Source organism: Chrysemys picta, unplaced genomic scaffold, assembly GCF_011386835.1.
Source record: "Chrysemys picta bellii isolate R12L10 unplaced genomic scaffold, ASM1138683v2 scaf316, whole genome shotgun sequence".
Taxonomy (NCBI): Eukaryota; Metazoa; Chordata; order Testudines; family Emydidae; genus Chrysemys; species Chrysemys picta.
In genome coordinates this window covers 22326-41355 of record NW_027053023.1, presented here as the reverse complement: position 1 = coordinate 41355, position 19030 = coordinate 22326, and the positions used below count along the sequence as shown (strand labels likewise).

Genomic DNA, 19030 nt, shown 5'->3' with positions numbered 1-19030 from the left:
CCCTCGGTGTCTTTATTGGTGCCAAGCACACCGGGCGACGAACCCCCTGTTTGCCATCTCGGGGCCCAGTTCTGGGTCAGGCAACAGCCTGGTTGTGAACAGGTCTACCTGGGGAGACCCCCAACCTCTGGAAGACGTATCTGGTCACCTCTGGGTGAAGGGACGACTCATGGTGAGAGGAGAAAGATCTACTGAGGTGATCTGCCAGGGCGTCCAGGCTTCCGGAAGATGGGAATCCTCGAGGTGGATGGCGTGCTTCACGCAGAAGTTCCACAGGTGGATAGCCTCCTGGCACACGGTGGAGGAGCGCGCTCTTTCCGGATTGCTGATGTAGAACATGACTGCCGTGTTGTCCGTTAGCATTCGTACTACTTTGCCCATGATCTGGAGAAGGAACGCTTGGCAAGCTAAGAGGACTGCTCTGAGCTCTCTGATGTTTATGTGTAGGGAGAGCTCTTCCTCAGACCACAGGCCCTGTCTCCTGAGGGGTTTGAGGTGAGCTCCCCAACCTAGATCAGATGTGTCCAAAATTAAAGACACTGAAGACTGGGGGGGTAACGAAAGGAATGCCTGCAGTTACTGACTGTGGGTTCTTCCACCAGTTAAGGAAGGCGAGAATTATAAGCACCAAGTCTAAGTGGATTTGGTGAGCACACCGAGGCCAACCAAGTCTGCAGGGGTCTGAGGTGCAGCACTGAGCGCTGTACCATGTAAGTGCACATGGCCATGTGTTCCAAAAGTTTGAGGCAGAACCAGACTGTCAAGATGGGGTGGGCTTGACCTTGGATATCAAGATCCAATGTTCTCCAGAATCGAGCCTCCGAAAGGGAGGCTCTGGCCTGGGTCAAGTCTAGAACTGCCCCAATAAACTCTATTCTCTGGACTGGAGTGAATCTTGACTTTTGCTCGTTTATCAACAGGCCCAGTGCTCAGAAGGTGGCTTGGACCAGGCTGATGATGTTCTTCACTTGAGCCTTTGCGTGGCCCTTTATTAGCCAATCATTGAGGTACGGGTACCATCATCGTGCATTTCGTAGAAATCCGAGGGGCTGCAGACAGACCAAAGGGGAGGATGGTGAACTGATAATGGGTCTGGTTTATGATAAACCTGAGGAAACTTCGGTGGCCTTGGAAGATGACAAGGTGGAAATATGCATCTTTCAAGTCAAGAGCGGTCCCCTGGATCCAGGGAGACCATGCAGAACCTCCGTTTCTTGAGATAACTGTTGAGGTGACGCAGGTCCAAGATGGGTCAAAGATGCCCTCTGGCCTTCAGGATTAGGAAATATCTGGAGTAAAACCCATCTCTCTCTCAAGTTCTGGGGCACCTCCTCCACAGCTCCTACCCGTAGGAGGGCTTGTACCTCAAGCTAAAAGTTGAACATGAGACGGGTCCCTTAAGAGGGATGGGTAGAAGAAAATGGAAGGGTAACTGTCCGCCACCATACTCAGCACCCAGCAATCCGAGGTGATGAGGGACCATGCCGGACTGAAGTAGGAGAGTTGGTCTGAAAATAAAAAAAAGGGGGAGGGGGGGCGCGGAGGATCCAAGGCTGGAACTGATATATTGCCCTCAGGTACACCTTCCAAAGCTCTGTTTGGGGCCTCCTGAGGATCTGTGCGACCCTGGTAGTGTGGCTGAAGTGGATTGGGGCAGTTGCCTACGCTTCTAACCCCTGCTCCTTTTCTCGAACAGGTTCTGACATAGTAGTGGAGTCAAGAAGTGGGCTGGTTGCTGGGGCATGAAATGCTTCCTCGAAGGAGCTGGGGAGTAGAGGCCCAGGAGTCCTTCAGACCATGGAGCTGTGTCCCCATTTGCTCTGTGAAGAGGGAGGTCCCCTCGAATGGGAGGTCCTGGATTGACTGTTGGCGCTCCAGTGGTAGCCCCGAGGGCTGAAGCCAGGAGCATTGCCTCACAAACACTGCAGAAGCCGTCGTTCTGGCTGCTGAGTCAGCTGCATCCAGAGCTGCTTGGAGTGAGGCTCTGGCTACAGTTTTCTCCTCCTCTAACAGGATGGAAAACTCTTGGCTGGAGTCCTGAGGCAGAGTGTCCTTAAACTTGGCCATAGAGTTTCGCATATTGTAATCATACTTCCCACGCAGGGCTTGTTGGCTGGAAATACGAAGCTGTAACCCAGCCAGCGAATACATTTTTCTGCTGAACAAGTCTAGCTTCCTTAAGTTCTTCTGCTGCCTGCCTGGCCTTGCCTGTCCCTCTCATTGGCTGCTGTGACCACAAGAGACCCAGGAGGAGGGCCAGAACACAAGTATTCGTATCCCTTGGTCAACACGTAGTATTTCTTTTCTGCCTTCTTTGAAGTAGGAGGCAGAGAAGATGGAGTGTGCCACCCAGGGACCTGACCGGACCCATAACATCCTTGTTAATGAGTAGGGCAACCTTGGATGGGACTGCTGTGGACAAAATGTCAATGAGGCTATGCGCTAACTCCTTGAGTACCTCCACCACCAGCCCCATGTTAGCAGCTTCACTTTTTAGAAGCTCCCGATGGGTTCTAAAGTCATCTTGTGGCACCAAGCAGCTCAGTCCCAAGACAGCTTCATCTGTGGAGGAAGAGGAAGAGGCCTGAACCAGTGGGGTCTTCCTTCTCTTGTTTGGCCCCAATTACATTCCCCAGGCCCACATCTTGTGTGTTGGTATTGGGCTCAGTACCAGAGACTGGGTCAGATGCAGAATGGTGAGGTGGAGGGGCCCTCCTTTTGGACACAAGCAAATAGGAATGATTGGATGGTGGTCCTGGTACTGGGGGGAAAGCCCCACAGGTTCCAGAATGGCCACTGGACCTGCATTGGCCATTGTTCTCCAGGCCAGGTGCCGGCAGGTAGACCTACACTGGGATCAGGAGGGATGTAGGATGGGTAGTGCTGGATCAGGGAAGACCTTGTCAACCACAAGAAGGCCGGTTTGCCTGTGGTCAGTACTGAGGCCCCTGGTGCCAGGTAAGAGCTCGAAGCCCCATGCTCCTTCTACTCGTCACACTCATGGGAGCCAGTGGTTGTCCCATTGACAGTACCGGGAGGGACAGTAGGTCCCTGCCACTGCAAAGGCCTCCAGGGTGGAAGGCACCGTGATCCTGCTGGTGTCACAATGACTCCCCAGCATCGACAGGTGATCCCACTCCAGACTCAACAGCACCTGTGGGCAGGGTGGAGTCAATGGTGCCGCTAGGGCACCGGAGGTGGAGGAGTGGCCTGACATGGGTCACTCCCCGCTGAACTCACCTTGTTTGTCCTTTTTTGGGACCGGAGAGCATCCCCTCTCAGACCGTTGCTTCTTATGTTTCTTTCTTGTCACTGGAGATGGAGAACAGTGCCAAGAAACATGTGTGGTGCTGGAGGGGCACTTTGCACTGAAGCCGAGGTGCTCGGTGCCCCTGGCTTGGCTCAGACACCAGCCTAAGTGCGGCTTCCATTAGGATAGCCCTTAGTCTAGCTTCCCTGTCTTTCTTTGTACGAGGCTTAAAGTCTCAACAGATTTGACAACACTCTCATAGGTGAGCCTCTCTCAGACACTTCAGACAGCTGGAGTGTGGGTCGCTCCCCAGCATAGACTTGCTGCAGGAGGCACAGGGTTTGAAGCTGGAGGACAGGGACATACCCAGCCCCAGTGGCAAAGGGAGCCCCTCTATGCTAAGAGAGGGAGCTCTATCTACACCAATGTTATTTACATTACTACTAAAACTAAGACTAATAAACTAGGCTGAAGAGAAACCACTGAACAACACCTTGCTGAAGCAAGAGTTGTTCTAGTGACTGTCACGGGGGGTAAGAAGGAATTGAGAGGCTGCGGGGCTGGCAGTGCCCCTTATAATGGCACATGGCACCAAAAGGCACTAGAGCTGGCCTGACTGATATCACTATGGAAAAAAATTCTGGCGAATGTGCACACGGTGTGCACATACCTAATGTAGAACGGACATAATCACTTGAAGAACCTGCTTTTCATATTTAAATGAAATCTGTGATTCACCCATAATCCTGACTCTGGGAGCTGGGTCTTTATGGCTGAAGGAATACAAGGCACTATCAAGGTCTTGAGAAATGGGCAGTGATAGGGGGTTGCTAGTAAAATGGTGCCTGAGTCAGGAGGTGAAGTTAGGCAAATTAGACCTTTTCTGGGGAGGTTAGGGACTCCCTGTCAGAGCCAGAGACCTAGTAGGCGCTAGCTGTAACTGCTATGCACAGAAACAGTTGAGAATTGTGGAAGAAAAACTCCACTCTCAGGTTGGAAGCAACAAAATCAGAGACAGCTTTATTCAAGCAATTGCAAGGGAAGAATACAGCTGGCAGAGAGCATCCCTGCCTCAGTTTCTCCAAAGTACAACAAAATCACACAAGTATTGATACCTCTTTGTGACGTGCATTAATTAAAAACATCTGCATTTTATTTAGGCTGTTTGCTATCTAGTCCAGTATTTACTCACTTTCTTTTCTCAAAACATCGTTATCTCAAGGCTGGGCCACACTGACTATTCTGCTGTTTTCCACTCGCTTCTGACATGAGCCCGGCTTCTACAGGTCTCGCGATATTAGGCTAAGACTTAGGTCAACAGTTGCCTCGGTTTCTTACATTTAAATGGCAACTTAAACGCTCTCTTTTTTTCCCTGCTTCCACACTAGTGAGTGCTATGCAAGCAGTTGCAGGCAGACACAGCCCAAGTGCAGCTGAACCCACGGGCAAGGGGTGTAGGGGGTAAGTTAGGAAAAGCAGCTCAGGTCCGTCGACAGCCAAAACCACGAAACACCCGGAAGATGTGATGGGTTCTATTTCTGACTCTGCTGTAAGTGTCTGATGGCTCCTTACAGTATTTAGGTGGGGACAATTCATTCATATAATCATTTAATGTGCTATTGGGCTGACCAGCCTTTGGACTAACAAAGGTACTTTTAGTTAAAGTGTAGACTGGGGTGGGCAAACAACACTGGGGTTGGGGTGTGGGAGGGGGTGCAGGTTCAGCTGGGGGTGTGGGCTCTGGGGTGGGGCTGGGGATGAGGAGTTTGGGGTGTAGGAGGGTGCTCTGGGCTGGGACAGAGGGGTTCGGAGGGCAGGAGGGGGATGAGGGCTGGGGTGTGGGGAGAGGCTCAGGGGTGCAGGCTCTGGGCGGCACTTACCTCAAGTGTGGTGCAGCCCTGACCCAGCACCCTGGCCGGAGCAGGGCCAAGCCACCGGTGCGGCCCCCGACCCAGCGCCCCAGCCGGAGTGTCGGAGCAGTCCTAAGCTGTGTGGTGCGGCCCCTGACCCAGCGCCCCAGCCGGAGTGTCGGAGCAGTCCCAAGCTGTGTGGTGCGGCCCCCGACCCAGCGCCCCGGCCGGAGTGTCGGAGCAGTCCCAAGCTGTGTGGTACGGCCCCCGACCCAGCGCCCCGGCCGGAGTGTCGGAGCAGTCCCAAGCTGTGTGGTACGGCCCCCGACCCAGCGCCCCAGCCGGAGTGTCGGAGCAGTCCCAAGCTGTGTGGTGCGGCCCCCGACGCAGCGCCCGGTGCGTGGTGCAGCTCACTGGCTGGCTTAAAATGGCCCGCAGGTCGTAGTTTGCACACCCCTGGTGTAGACTCATTGAACCTTATGGGGAAGGGATAAAGATTCCCAACGATGGCAAATACCAACTATCACCCAAGTTGGCCACATGCTATTTACACTGGCCGTCAGCAGCTGAAGCGGCTCAGCTGGGCCATGCAGCTCAGTGCTTGGAAGCAGAAGGAATTTCAGATCGAAACTAAACACTAAAAATCCAGCTGTCAAATGTTTAGAGGTCTGTGTCATGGGTGGCCAAACGGTGATCACACCGGGGATGTGCTGTCTGGGATTAATGCCTACGAAGCCTGTTATGTGCCTGATGTTTGTGCCCCCCCCCTCCAGCCCCCCTTTGTTTCATCCCTGGGTGGCATTGGAACCCCAGGGGGAGTGGTAGCTGGTACACACCAGGGGGCAGTTTTCAACAGTCCCATGTCTGTTTAGATGCACTTTTCTTTCAATCAAGCTGATGCAGAAGGCCCCCCCGCCCCCAGTGCTGGGGATGATTCCCACCTGCAAACTGCAATCGGGACATTTCAGTGGAAGGCTACTCTAGGATCTTGTGCAATGATTTCTCCTGCTGTGTTCCCCACCAAACGCCCCTTGGCCCAGGGAAATGTCCACAGCCCATTTTCCAGTGGGGGGAAACAGAGAGATAGGCAGCGTAAGTGACTTGGAAAAAGGTTACATAGAAAATGCAGGGTAGAATGGGGAAAAGAGCTCTGCTCTCGATGGCAGCAGCTCTAGGTCTGAGCCAACAGAGCACAGGGCCTCACACAACAGACTTCAAATCGCTGACTTCAGGCCACCACACAATGGAGCTAACAATTCTCACCCACCTTTGTGAAAGACTTTGAGATATGTAGGCAACAGCGTGCTGTGCAAGTGCAATGGAGCGCCCTTAGCCATGTTCTCAGACATTAAGCCCAGAGAAGGTCAGTAACATGGCAGGGAGGTCACATGGCCCCACTGGGTGGCATCAGCTGTGAAGCCATGAGAACTGAGCTCTAGTCTTGGGGCTGACACTTATTTGGGATTTTCCTTCTCAATGTTCATAGTGAAAGGAGCTGTGTGACTCTTTGGGGGTGTTGCCACTGACATCAGCAGGGCCAGGGATTGCACCCTCGGTCAGGTGTTGAACGACCACAATGTACTTCATACAATATCGCACCATTTCCAAAACACAAGCATTTAGAGCAAGGAGCAGAGCCTTTCAGGACAGCAGGAAGCTTGCACTGCCCATGTGAGGGGGATGGTCATGATTCAATCCAGACTTAAGATCTTAGGTGCCAGTTTGTGATATCTTACAGGAGTCAAGTATGAGAGGGGGAGCCGTGTTAGTCTGGATCTGTAAAAAGCAACAAGAGAGTCCTGTGGCACCTTATAGACTAACAGACGTATTGGTTTTCACACCAACTGCTAGAAGAGGGCCTCATCCTCCCTGATTGAACTAACCTCGTTATCTCCAGACTGATTCTGGCCTGCATATTTATACCTGCCTCTGGAAATTTCCACCACGTGGGTATTCACCCACAAAAGCTTATGCTCCAATACATCTTACAGGAGTGACATTTTCAGAGGGGGTACCTAGCACTTACATGAAACTAGGCTCCTTCAAGGGGTCTCCTGTTGGGCCCCCTTCATCACTGTGAAGACTCTTGGCCAGTGCATTGTTGACCATGTGACAGCAAACAGATTAGAATAGCCAGAACTATCCATTGCCTTGCTTTAAGCGCTGGGGGTTTTTATCAATGAGGTCGGTGGCACTGTTGCAATTTAGCCATGTTAGCTGGTTTTTGGAATATAAAACGCGATGATTAAGGTGTCGATCCTGCAATAAGCCCTTTATGGAGCTGGGGCCCAAACACTATTGCAGTCTTGGGGGGAATCCAGTCTCAATGCAGAAAACCAGATAGAATTTCAGACAAAGTAGTTTTAGCTTTATATTCAGTACAAATGTTTATTTTTGCAATGAGAACCGCACAAAAAAACCTTTAGTATATAAGTGAAAACTCTATGAATTCCCTTCTACAAATGTCTAAAGTGTTTAATACAAGTCTCAAATTCACTGACAGAATTATTTGCCAAGCGTTCCGTGCAAAAAGTACAGTGGGATTGTACGTTTCTCTTATTCTTTTGTACAGGATTAAAGAGGAGGAGAAAATAACCAGGATTACATCATTTAGACTAGACTTCTATAGCAAGAAGATGCATTCTAATGTCCATAACTGTTAAATCATACACAAGGGGATGGGGTGGGGGGAAATTAAATAGTGTATCATCTGAATTACAACCCAATTATAAACACACACAGTAAAACAGGGGAAAAAAACATGAGAATAGCAAAAAAACCAAACCAAAACAAAAAAAACCACAACCACCTTTGGCAGAAAAAAACCTGAAGGAATCATTTCTCCAGCTAAAGATACCACGTTATGGTCATCATTCGGCGACGTGTAAAAACAAACAAAAAAAAATGCACAGAATAGAACAAGAAGAGTACAACTTAAAAAAATATTTAAAGTTACAGAGTATGTAGGTGCAACCTGTAAACGTTTCCAGATATTTGCAAACAATACAGAGGTGAGCAAGAAAGGGAAAGAAACAGACTACTGGATTAACCCACCAGTCTAAAAAATGCTACCGCTACTCCGAATTATTAACTACTGACGATAAAGGTTTGGCAAATTTCAAATGCAAAAAAGGGCTGAACATTAAAAAAAGGACTAATATCGCTATTGACTAGATACAGGGGGGTTTGTTCTTTGCATACATATAAATTATATAATATTTGTTTTCTTTATTTTACAACCTAGGGTGCTCTCTTAGAAGTTCCAGCACTTCCAATTGGTTTGTTTTCTTGTTTGCAATGTGGTGGATTTTATGTACAATTGCGATGAGTGTGTGTGTGGTCACTCTTACAGCGGATGTGCACTTAAAAATACCCGGAAACCCTGAGCTTAAAATTAAAGGAGGGAGGAGATGATCACCCAAAGTGCTTTCATAAGAAGAGGAGAGAGCGTGGAAAGAGGAATACTGCCCAAGAAGGGTGAGAGATGGAAGCAGCTCACCCCATGGTTCTGCGTGAGGTTCAAGAGACGTCGTTGGAAGAGATTAGAGGAGAAGCCAAAGGTTCAGATTTCCCCCACTATGCACAACCAAAGAAAGATTGAAATCCAGAGGCAATTTACAGACTGTGACACAGGATGCAGCTGAAGCCTTGGGAAAGGACTGTAAGAAGTGACTGTTCCTAGCCCTCGGGACATGGGAATGGCACGTTCCCTACCTCTCTTCCATGCCCTACAGTGCCATGAGGTTTTGCTCCTGCCAATTCTTGGGGATCAGAGTAAAATCAAGCATAACCCCTATTCCCCTGCTCGGCACAGCATAGAGAATCTGCCCAAGCCAAGAGAGCCTGCCCACACTTTGCCCAACCTGAGGCCCCATCAACCATTTGCCAGCAACATAAGGGTGGCTCCTAATTTGCATAAAATGATGCCAGTTGTGTCCATTATCATCATGGGTGGGGGGCCTTGGCTCACAAGAATACTACAAGTCCCAGCATGCAATGATCTTGGCCAGGCCACTAGCATGAGCACAGGATACTGGGACCTTTCAGATTGCAGTTGTATTTTAAAGTTAAAGGCAGCCACCACTTGTTGATCCACACTGGCACATCTCATCTAAACAAACCCACTGAGCTCTGAGGCTAAGCTGCAGCCAGTCACTGGTCTGGCCTGGGCTCTGCCAAGCAAGGAGAACAGGGATGCTGCTCTTTTGGGTTTCTCTTTGCAACAGCAGCAGGATCAGCTGCTAGTGAAGTTCCCTGGTGCAGGTTCTCCCAGGCAAAGGAAATCAGGACTTTTCCAGTAGAGACACCAAGGGGCTCTAATGAGACAGGCAGTTCACTGGGATGATTTCCTGAAATAGCCAACAGAAAAGTGGGGCTCTACATTCCCAAACCCAGACAGATCCTCACCTGATGCAGTTAATAAGCTCCCTATGATAATCAGATAGAATCAAGAACTATTCCTCATGCCATCACCAGACAAATCCTGCACTCTGCTTCTCTGGTCTTGCCTGCGACTAAGGATAGCACAGTGGGGAGGCCAGAGATTAAGAGCTACAGAGATGAGAGACTTGCATGTCCTGACCATTCTCTTGGTCAGTACAAATTTCGATCGGGAGGAGCCTGTCAGGTTTGACTGAGTGTTGTTTCATTAGAGTGGGGGGTAGGGAATGGACTTGGGCAGGTTTATGGGATGGATTTCTAGACTTTCTTGCAGCCTCCCCACTACCCCAGCCGGCTCACACATCACTAGGTCGATCATGTTAGCTAAGAGAAACTTAACAGGCTGATTTCTTTTAAACGTATTCCCTCCCCACTGGCAGCAGAGAGCTCTAAGGGATGACAAGAAAGTAGCTTCGAAAACACTGAAGTCACTTATGGCAGACAGTCAAACCCTACAACCCGAGGCTGCTATTTCAACGCTTGCTTGGTCACTGAGACAACAGCAAAGTGGAGTTTATCCATACTAGTGCCGGCTAATCTGTCCCCTGTCCTGACTGGATCTTCCCAGGGATAGCTGCACCCAGTTCTCACACTGAAGTAGGTCTGGAATGTGAAGAGAAGGCCCTCCCGCCCCATCATCCAACCCCCACATTCAAACCTCAGCAAGCAAGTATCAATGGAAGCCATCAGCTCTCAAAATGAATAGCTTGGCCAAGGCTTGGAGAATCCCAGCTCTTGCTCGGTGGGACAAACGTCACTCTGGAGTCAGGCAGGCTCTTGTGCTTGCTTTACATAGTGTCAGCTACGTCTGCATCACAATCTCAGAAATTGGGAAGGGACTGCACTGGTTGTCTGAGACGCTGTGGGTGTCAGTGCTTGGGGCCCTGATGCGCCCTCTGGGTGAGAGAGGGGGCCAACAGCAGGATGAAGCCTTCACACAAGTTCAGCCTCACTACACCTTGTCCAGGATTGTGTTGCTTTAGCATGGCAGCTCTCCTAGCCCTCGTTTAGGAGGGAAAATGCACACTGGCTACCTAGGACAAGCTTCCCCCCAGGATGGGGACAGGAGCGTGAGAACTCCTTCCTTTCCCCTAGAGCACAGTCAGAAGATAGGGACAACCTTTCCTCAACAATCCTCACCCCTTTAAACAACTTAATCACAAATAGGATTCAAAGAAATGTCAGTACGACACCATCTTTTAAAAAAAAAGAGATGAGTTTATTCCATGATCAGTACAGACCAAATGCATATTCACCGTATTTAAGTAAAACCAATCAATTACTCCAGCGCTCACCCCATACGGACACACCAGTATTGTACTGTATAGTGGGTATTTATGGCACATAACGTTTTAACGGTTCATAGAATAAAATGAAAAGAACACACACTGAAGGCGCATGGGAAAACGCCCGCTGCTAGTGAGATTTGGTCGGTGGTGGAAGGAGCCTTTCCAAAACTGCCGCTTCCACTTGCCCTCCTCTCAGCCACTTCTTTTAGGTATAAAAACTTTCTTTTTTTTTAATCATATTTTATGACATTTAAAAAAAACCAAAATGCAGCTTTCTGGTTTTACAGTTAAAAATCTAGACTAAAAGTTTGAAACTGAGCAAAATATAAGCAGTGTTTTTACACCGAGTTCGGTGGCTCACCAAAACCCTCAAACAAAGATATGCCAACTATAGTCACTGTACAATACAGCCCCAGTCAAACCCTAGTGACAGGGTGGTCGCTTCCCCTGGTGTCACTGGTTTCTCCACTCCACTCTCGAACAAAGAGACAATTAATACCCAGTCAAGAGCTGAGCAGTAACAAACTGCCTGGAGGAAAAAAACAGACTGAAAGAAACTGACTTTGGTTGGTAGTCTAGCTCCAATTCCCGGACCTCCACACAATGCTAAAACAAAAACCTCACTCAAATGGCCAGTTTCACTTGACACCTCCACTGTACGATTCCCTTTTTCACAAGCGAACACTTACAGAGAATGGCTCCCAGCTAAAGGCTTGTGGGAAGTTAAGTTAAAGGCAAAGCCAGTGATGAAAGGATCAGACACAGCTTGTGTATTTTCCCAGCTGGACCCCAGGTCTCCCATTCTTGCCAGGATACTCCCATAGGCAGCCTCTCAGTGAAGAGCATCTCTTGCTGTCATGACACAGCACTGTTTATTCATAGACATTCTGTAACTTAGAACCTTTCTGGATAGAAAAGGTGTGAAGAACATGAAGTCCTGGATATACTGTGAATACGTTTGGCATAGAGAATGTCGAGTGATCAGGGCACCCTTCCCAGCAGCTGCATGTCCAATCAAACCTAGTATGTAGTTGGCTTGTCTTGGTCGGTCTTTCTTCAGTGTGTGAGGGGGGCAAAAGTCAAACTGTAAGGCAGACTGTGCTGATCCTTCGGAGGCCTCGACTGAAAGATCTGCAATGGTCAGACATGCAGAAGGGCTGCAGGAATGCTCCCCCTCCCAGCCGCCATGAACACTATGGAGAGTCAAAGATTCGCCGGGAAATTAAAGAGTCAGGAGAAGAAAACCAGGCGCTATTAGAAAAGATTCTCTTCGAATATTGCCAACAAATCGCTCTGGAAATTCATGTCGATAGTAGCTGCCATCTGAAGGGGGAGAGGAGATAGGAGAATTACAAAGGCTGCAGGATTGATGCTCACGGGAGCACATTGCAGGGATGCTGCACTTGACTCAATGGGTGGCATTAGGGACCAGGGATTTTGCTGGGCTACCTAAACTTTTTACTGGTATAATCTAGTACTTTTGCCCTATAAAAGACCTAAGTTTCCTGGCACAGTTGTCTGCCAATCTGTTCAAGTTGGGAGTCTTCACTCAGTTCACCAAGGGGTCAGCATCCCAGCAAAAGCACTCTGGCCTGCTTGTAACCCCTGGCCGATAAACCCAGCGTGCTCTAGGACTATCAATTAAAGTGCAGAGCGATGCTCTGTCACTCAGCTCACTGCCTGAACGTCTGCCTCAAATTGCCCCCCATCAGAGTGCCCAGTATTCCCCCCCCCACCCCACTCACTGCCTCTCTGCGCCTTCGCTCCTGCTCCCGTTTTCTGGCCATCTCTCTCTGCTGATCCAGCATAGACTGAGAGGACTGTGGCTGAGAGCTCTGTGCTTGGGGCGCAGAGGCTGCAGCTGACACCTGCTGCTGCTGCTGCTGCTGCTCCTGGCGTCTTCGGACTTCTTCCTGAACTCTGCGAGCTTGCTCCAGGGCATCCTCATCATCACGACTCCTGCCAAGACCCAAAAGTGTCATTAGAATGGTGAGGCGCTTTGTGCAACCCCATAAGGCATAGAAGTTTCTTAAACTGCTGGGTCCTTCTTCCATCCATGGGCTGGCTCACCATTGCTGTGATGAAGGACTGTGTGAGGAGAGTGGGAAGGGAGGTCTCAGATTTGGCTGTTTTAAACTTGTTCCTAGTGTGACCCGTATCTTAGATTTCAGAGTAGCAGCCGTGTTAGTCTATCAGCAAAAAGAACAGGAGTCCTTGTGGCACCTTAGAGCGTCTCATGGATGCCTCCCCTCTGTGATCCTATAACTTCCTGTGGGAACTCCAGCAATCACTGACATAGTGAAGTCTCTCAGGAAAGGACTCAATGTATTACATTTTTAATGCCAGGTAGCAACTGGAAACGAGGAAGAGCAGCCAGCACCATGTGTCCAGCCATCTCCCCCAGCAAGTGCTCCCTGGGGATCCCAGTTGGAGAATGGGCAGCTAAGGGGTTTCTCCCTGTGGAGTTTGTTGCATAGTCAAGCCACTCATTTTGCGACCCCCACGCTGTGGAATGGGAAGTGCTTAGTGCATCAAGAGATTCTTGCTCATGTTGCTTCTTGCTTAACAGTACAGTTAGTCAGCTTGAGAAGGAGGAAACGGCAGCTGTTATCCAGCTGGCACACCCAGATACCTCAGTGGTATGAACTGTGAACAGAGTATGATGCTGGAACTCTACAACTTGCACTGGCTCCTGAGTGGGCAAGGAGCCCATCTTCTCGTGAGCCCACCATGGAAGCGGTGGCTATATTACACCCACTGATTATGTTCAGAGTTCCTGCACTGCTGCATGTAAGTGCTGCCACGCGTCTAGGCTAACAGAGCCCAGGTACCACCCAAGGGAGCTAGAGAAAAGGTGGCCTAGACAACAGGGCCATGTCTGGTATACCCCTCAAAAGGGCAGTGGAGACAGCTTTACCCTCACTGTCTTCTGGTTGATCATGCTGAAAAACCTGTCTTTTCCCAACGAATCAGCAGTGGCTCCAAGGCACCAAGCTGACAAGTGAAGCAAAAAGAGGAAGCGACTGTCCCCAATGGGGACATAACCCCATTCACACACCTCGGTACCCTGGGGAGACCAGCTTTAGGAGCAATGAAATACAGATGTGCAGGCCTCTCACCTCATCCTTTCCTGCTCCCGCCTCAGCCGCTCCTTCTCCTTTTCCACCTGTTCTGCCTGAGCTTTGAGCGCCTTCTCCCGCTCCTCCTTCTCCCGCGCTGCCCTCTTGAAATGCTCAAAGCTATCGCTGGAGGACTTTGCTGTGGAGGATGGAGTCGTGAGGGGTTTCTGGACCAAGCTTGCCCACGAGCCCATGTTCTTTATTTTCAGATCCTGTGAAGTCAAGAAGGCAGCATTAGTGTTGAACTGGGCCATAGCTAGCAGACAAAGCCTCCCAGCTAATGTTAACAGCACACAGAAGCATGATGAGTCTGGCATGAACCTTAGTGCTAGGCATTATGGTTAAGTTCAGAGTCACAGTAAGAGGCCACAGAACTCCCCAAAAATCATTTGCTGAAGGGAACCTTCAGCACTTATGACCTGTTTCAATCCAGCACACACTGACAGTTACTGAAAGAGGAGGTTATTTACCTATAACTGGAGGTTCTTCGAGATGTGTGGTCCATGTTTGTATTCCACTGAGGGGTTACGCATGCGAACCATGCGCCTGCAATCAGAGCTTTTGAAAGTAGTGTGCATTGGTCCGTGCATGCGCCCTGGTTCACCTTGCGCTTCCAGCCGAGGTGATAAAGGGTGAGTCGAACCGGACCGTGTCGCCAATTCCTTCTCCAACACGACAGATGCGTAGCAGAGAGGAAGGAGAGTGGGAAGTGGAATACACATAGGGACCACGCATCTCAAAGAACCTCCAATTTCATGCAAGTAACCACCTCTTCTTCGAGTGATGATCCCTATTATTCCACTGGTGGTGATTAACAAGCAGTACCTAAGTCGGAAGAGGGTGCAAGGATGAGGAAGGAATGGTTGTGTGGAGAACTGCCATCCAAAGGAGGCATCTGCCACTGAGTCCTGCACTAAGACAGTGTGCTGCAAAGGTGTGTAAGAACTCCCTGTAGCCGCTCTACATTGTCCCTAACTGAAGGGAGTCCATGGTCAAAGCCCGAGCTCTCGTGGAGTTAGCCTGCACCCCTGTGGGGATAGGTAGGCCTGACAGTTGGTGGCAGGGTGAAATGCAACCCAAAATTCATTTAGAGATCCTCTAGGTGGAGATGGCTCACCCCCCGAGTCTTTCTGCTACTGCAACATATACAGCCTAGGGGCGTTCCTGATTGGTTTTGTTCTCTGCAAGCAACAGGCCAGAGCTCATCAGACATTGAGGGAATGGAGTTGATGTTCTTCTGCAGATGCGTGTGGTTTCAGGAAGAAAATAGGTAAGTGAATAGATTGATTGATGTGAAACTGGGAGACCACCTTTGGTAAAAAGCTGGGGTGTAGATGTAGGGAAATGATCCTTCTCTAACACTATAAAAGGCGGGTCCTCTATCATAGCTTCAAGTTCACCAACCCTTCTCGCAGAAGTGATAGCAACAAGGAAAGCAACTTTCATGGAAAGGAGGGACAGAGCACGATGGTAACAGTTCAAAGTGTGGTTCCGTTAGCATGGAGGGAACTAGATTCAGGTAATCATTGGGGTGTGATCATTTGGATGGGAGAGGTTGTGATGAGGCCTTTCCAAAACCTAGTGGTTAGTGGGTGTGTAAAGACAGTGCAACCTTCCACTGGACAGTAGAACGCGCTAATCACTGCCAGGTGGACTCTCAAAGAGTTGAGACAAAACCTGATGACTTCAAGGACAGAACATAATCCAGGATCAGGGGGATCCCCATCAGTTCAGGCAGAAGTTCTTTTTGTTAGACCCAAGATGAGAAACGTTTCCATTTGGCTCAGTAACATTGCCTAGTGGAGTCCTTCCTGCTGCTGGAGAGGATGTCTTGCACAGCAGGAGAGCACGTGCAGGCTAAAGCAAATGGCCATCCAAATACCATGTTCTGAGGTGCAGCGCATGTGGATTGGGATGCCTGATCTCGCTGTTGTACTGGGTCAGGAGATCGGGGAAGTTGTGGAGGGGAATTGGTGGGCAGAATGACATGTGGAGGAGATTGGGAAACCGGAATTGCGTGGGCCAACAGGGTGCGATCAGAATGACCATTGCGTTGTCTTGTTAGATCCTGTGCAGTACCTGAGGCAGGAGAGGTAGAGGCGGGAAGGCGTAGTTGATTTGGCCTGACCAAGAGAGCAGGAGAGCATCACCCTGAGAGTGGTGACCAAGGCCTCCTCTGGAGCAGTATGTGGTACATTTGCTGTTAGTTTGTGATGTGAATAGGTCTCTGGTCAGGGTCCTCCGTCAGGTGAAGATGCTGTGTACTACTGAATTGTAAAGTTCCCTCTCGTGGGCATTGCAAAACGTCTGCTGATCGAGTCCGAGACTACATTCTGTGTCCCTGGATGACAGCCTGCAGACAAGAGAATCTGGTGATTGATGAACCAATTGCAGAGATTGTGCATAGAGCGGCCCATCACGTTCCTGCTTGTTGATATAGGAAATGGCAGTAGTGTTGTCTGATATGAGGAGACCGTGATGGGAGTGAATAAACAGAAGAAAGGATTGGCATGCCTTTCTTACAGCTCAGAGTTCCCCCCCCCCACCAGCTGGAGACAGTGAGAGACCAGTGCCAGGTCAAGGACCTGCCCCAGGTCCCGGAGGGGTATGGGGGATCAGGGCCCAGACCAGGGGTGACCGTGGCGGTGGATCAGACCCATGACTCATGAGGGTTGGGGGTTGTCTAACTTCTCCTTTCAACCTGCGCACAGTCCATGGCCCCTCCTGCCCTCTCCCAACCCATCCCCTGCTCCCTTGGTGCCCCGGAGGCACATAGTCATGTACCCCACAAGGTGGGAGGGAGGCTTCAGGCCTGTGAGCTGTGCTATGCCAAGGACCAAACCCGCCTTACCCAGGTCCCGGGAGATTTTGGTGATGCACTGAGTCACTGAGTGGCTCTGGTTGCCTGTGACCACCCCCCCCCCCCCGGTCCCTGTCCCTCCAGACCTGCAGTGTCCCAGCCAGGCGAGCGTGGGGGGGAGGGCAGCACTGCTATTGCAGGCAGTTGGGGAGGGCGTGGGCTGAAGGGCACTGACTTGGCCATGCAGCCATGGGTTGGGGCCTGGGCTGAGCCAGGATTGGCGCAGGGATGGCCTGGCTGGGCGCGCACTGTTTGTGATCATAAGAACATAAGAACGGCCGTACCGGGTCAGACCAAAGGTCCATCTAGCCCAGTATCCTGTCTACCGACAGTGGGCAATGCCAGGTGCCCCGGAGGGAGTGGACCAACAGGCAATGATCAAGTGATCTCTCTCCTGCCATCCATCTCCCCCTCTGACAGACAGAGGCTAGGGACACCATTCCTTACCCATCCTGGCTAATAGCCATTAATGGACTTAACGACCATGAATTTATCCAGTTCTCTTTTAAACGCTGTTATAGTCCTAGCTTTCACAACCTCCTCAGATAAGGAGTTCCACAAGCTGACTGTGCGCTGCGTGAAGAAGAACTTCCTTGTATTTGTTTTAAACCTGCTGCCTATTAATTTCATTTGGTGAGCCCTAGTTCTTGTATTATGGGAATAAGTAAATACATTTTCCTTATCCCCTTTCTCCACATCACTCATGATTTTATATACCTCTATCATATCCCCCCTTAGTCTCCTCTTTTCCAAGCTGAAGAGTCCTAGCCTCTTTAATCTCTCCTCAGATGGGACCCGTTCCAAACCCCTAATCATTTTAGTTGCCCTTTTCTGAACCTTTTCTAGTGCCAGTATATCTTTTTTGAGATGAGGAGACCACATCTGTACGCAGTATTCGAGATGTGGGCATACCATCGATTTATATAAGGGCAATAATATAGTCTTAGTCTTATTCTCTATCCCCTTTTTAATGATCCCTAACATCCTGTTTGCTTTTTTGACCGCCTCTGCACACTGCGCGGACATCTTCAGAGAACTATCCACGATGACTCCAAGATCTTTTTCCTGACTTGTTGTAGCTAAATTAGCCTCCATCATATTGTATGTATAGTTGGGGTTATTTTTTCCAATGTGCATTACTTTACATTTATCCACATTAAATTTCATTTGACATTTTGTTACCCAATCACTTAGTTTTGTGAGATCTTTTTGAAGTTCATCACAGTCTGCTTTGGTCTTAACTATCTTGAGCGGTTTAGTATCATCTGCAAACTTTGCCACCTCACTGTTTACCCCTTTCTCCAGATCATTTATAAATAAGTTGAATAGGATTGGTCCGAGGACTGACCCTTGGGGAACACCACTAGTTACCCCTCTCCATTCTGAGAATTTACCATTAATTCCTATCCTTTGTTCCCGGTCTTTTAACCAGTTCTCAATCCATGAAAGGACCTTCCCTTTTATCCCTTGACAACTTAATGTACGTAAGAGCCTTTGGTGAGGGACCTTGTCAAAGGCTTTCTGGAAATCTAAGTACACTATGTCCACTGGATCCCCCTTGTCCACATGTTTGTTGACCCCTTCAAAGAACTCTAATAGATTAGTAAGACACGATTTCCCTTTACAGAAACCATGTTGACTATTGCTCAACAGTTTATGTTTTTCCATGTCTGACAATTTTATTCTTAACTATTGTTTTGACTAATTTGCCCAGTACCGGCGTTAGACTTACCGGTCTGTAATTGCCGGGATCACCCCTAGAGCCCTTTTTAAATATTGACGTTACATTAGCTAACTTCCAGTCATTGGGTACAGAAGCCGATTTAAAGGACAGGTTACAAACCTTAGTTAATAGTTCCGCAACTTCACATTTGAGTTCTTTCAGAACTCTTGGGTGAATGCCATCTGGTCCCGGTGACTTGTTAATGTTAAGTTTATCAATTAATTCCCAAACCTCCTCTAGTGACACTTCAATCTGTGACAGTTCCTCAGATTTGTCACCTACAGCAGCCGGCTCAGGTTTGGGAATCTCCCTAATATCCTCAGCCATGAAGACTGAAGCAAAGAATCCATTTAGTTTCTCTGCAATGACTTTATCGTCTTTAAGCCTCCTTTTGTATCTCGATCATCAAGGGGCCCCACTGGTTGTTTAGCAGGCTTCCTGCTTCTGATATACTTAAAAAACATTTTGTTATTACCTTTGGAGTTTTTGGCTAGCTCAT

The 19030-nt window shown here is 49.3% G+C and overlaps 1 protein-coding gene across 1 annotated transcript; it reads right to left on the bottom strand.

Moving 5' to 3' along the window:
* Positions 1 to 10737: 10737 nt before the first annotated feature.
* Positions 10738 to 14351, bottom strand: LOC135978580 (bromodomain-containing protein 4-like). The gene is made up of 3 exons (XM_065579462.1): positions 13949 to 14351; positions 12575 to 12788; positions 10738 to 12152 (listed from the first exon to the last, which is right to left on the bottom strand). The coding sequence occupies exons 1-3, from the start codon at positions 14263 to 14265 to the stop codon at positions 12084 to 12086; spliced, it is 600 nt and encodes a 199-aa protein (XP_065435534.1). The 5' UTR covers positions 14266 to 14351; the 3' UTR covers positions 10738 to 12083.
* Positions 14352 to 19030: the final 4679 nt, after the last annotated feature.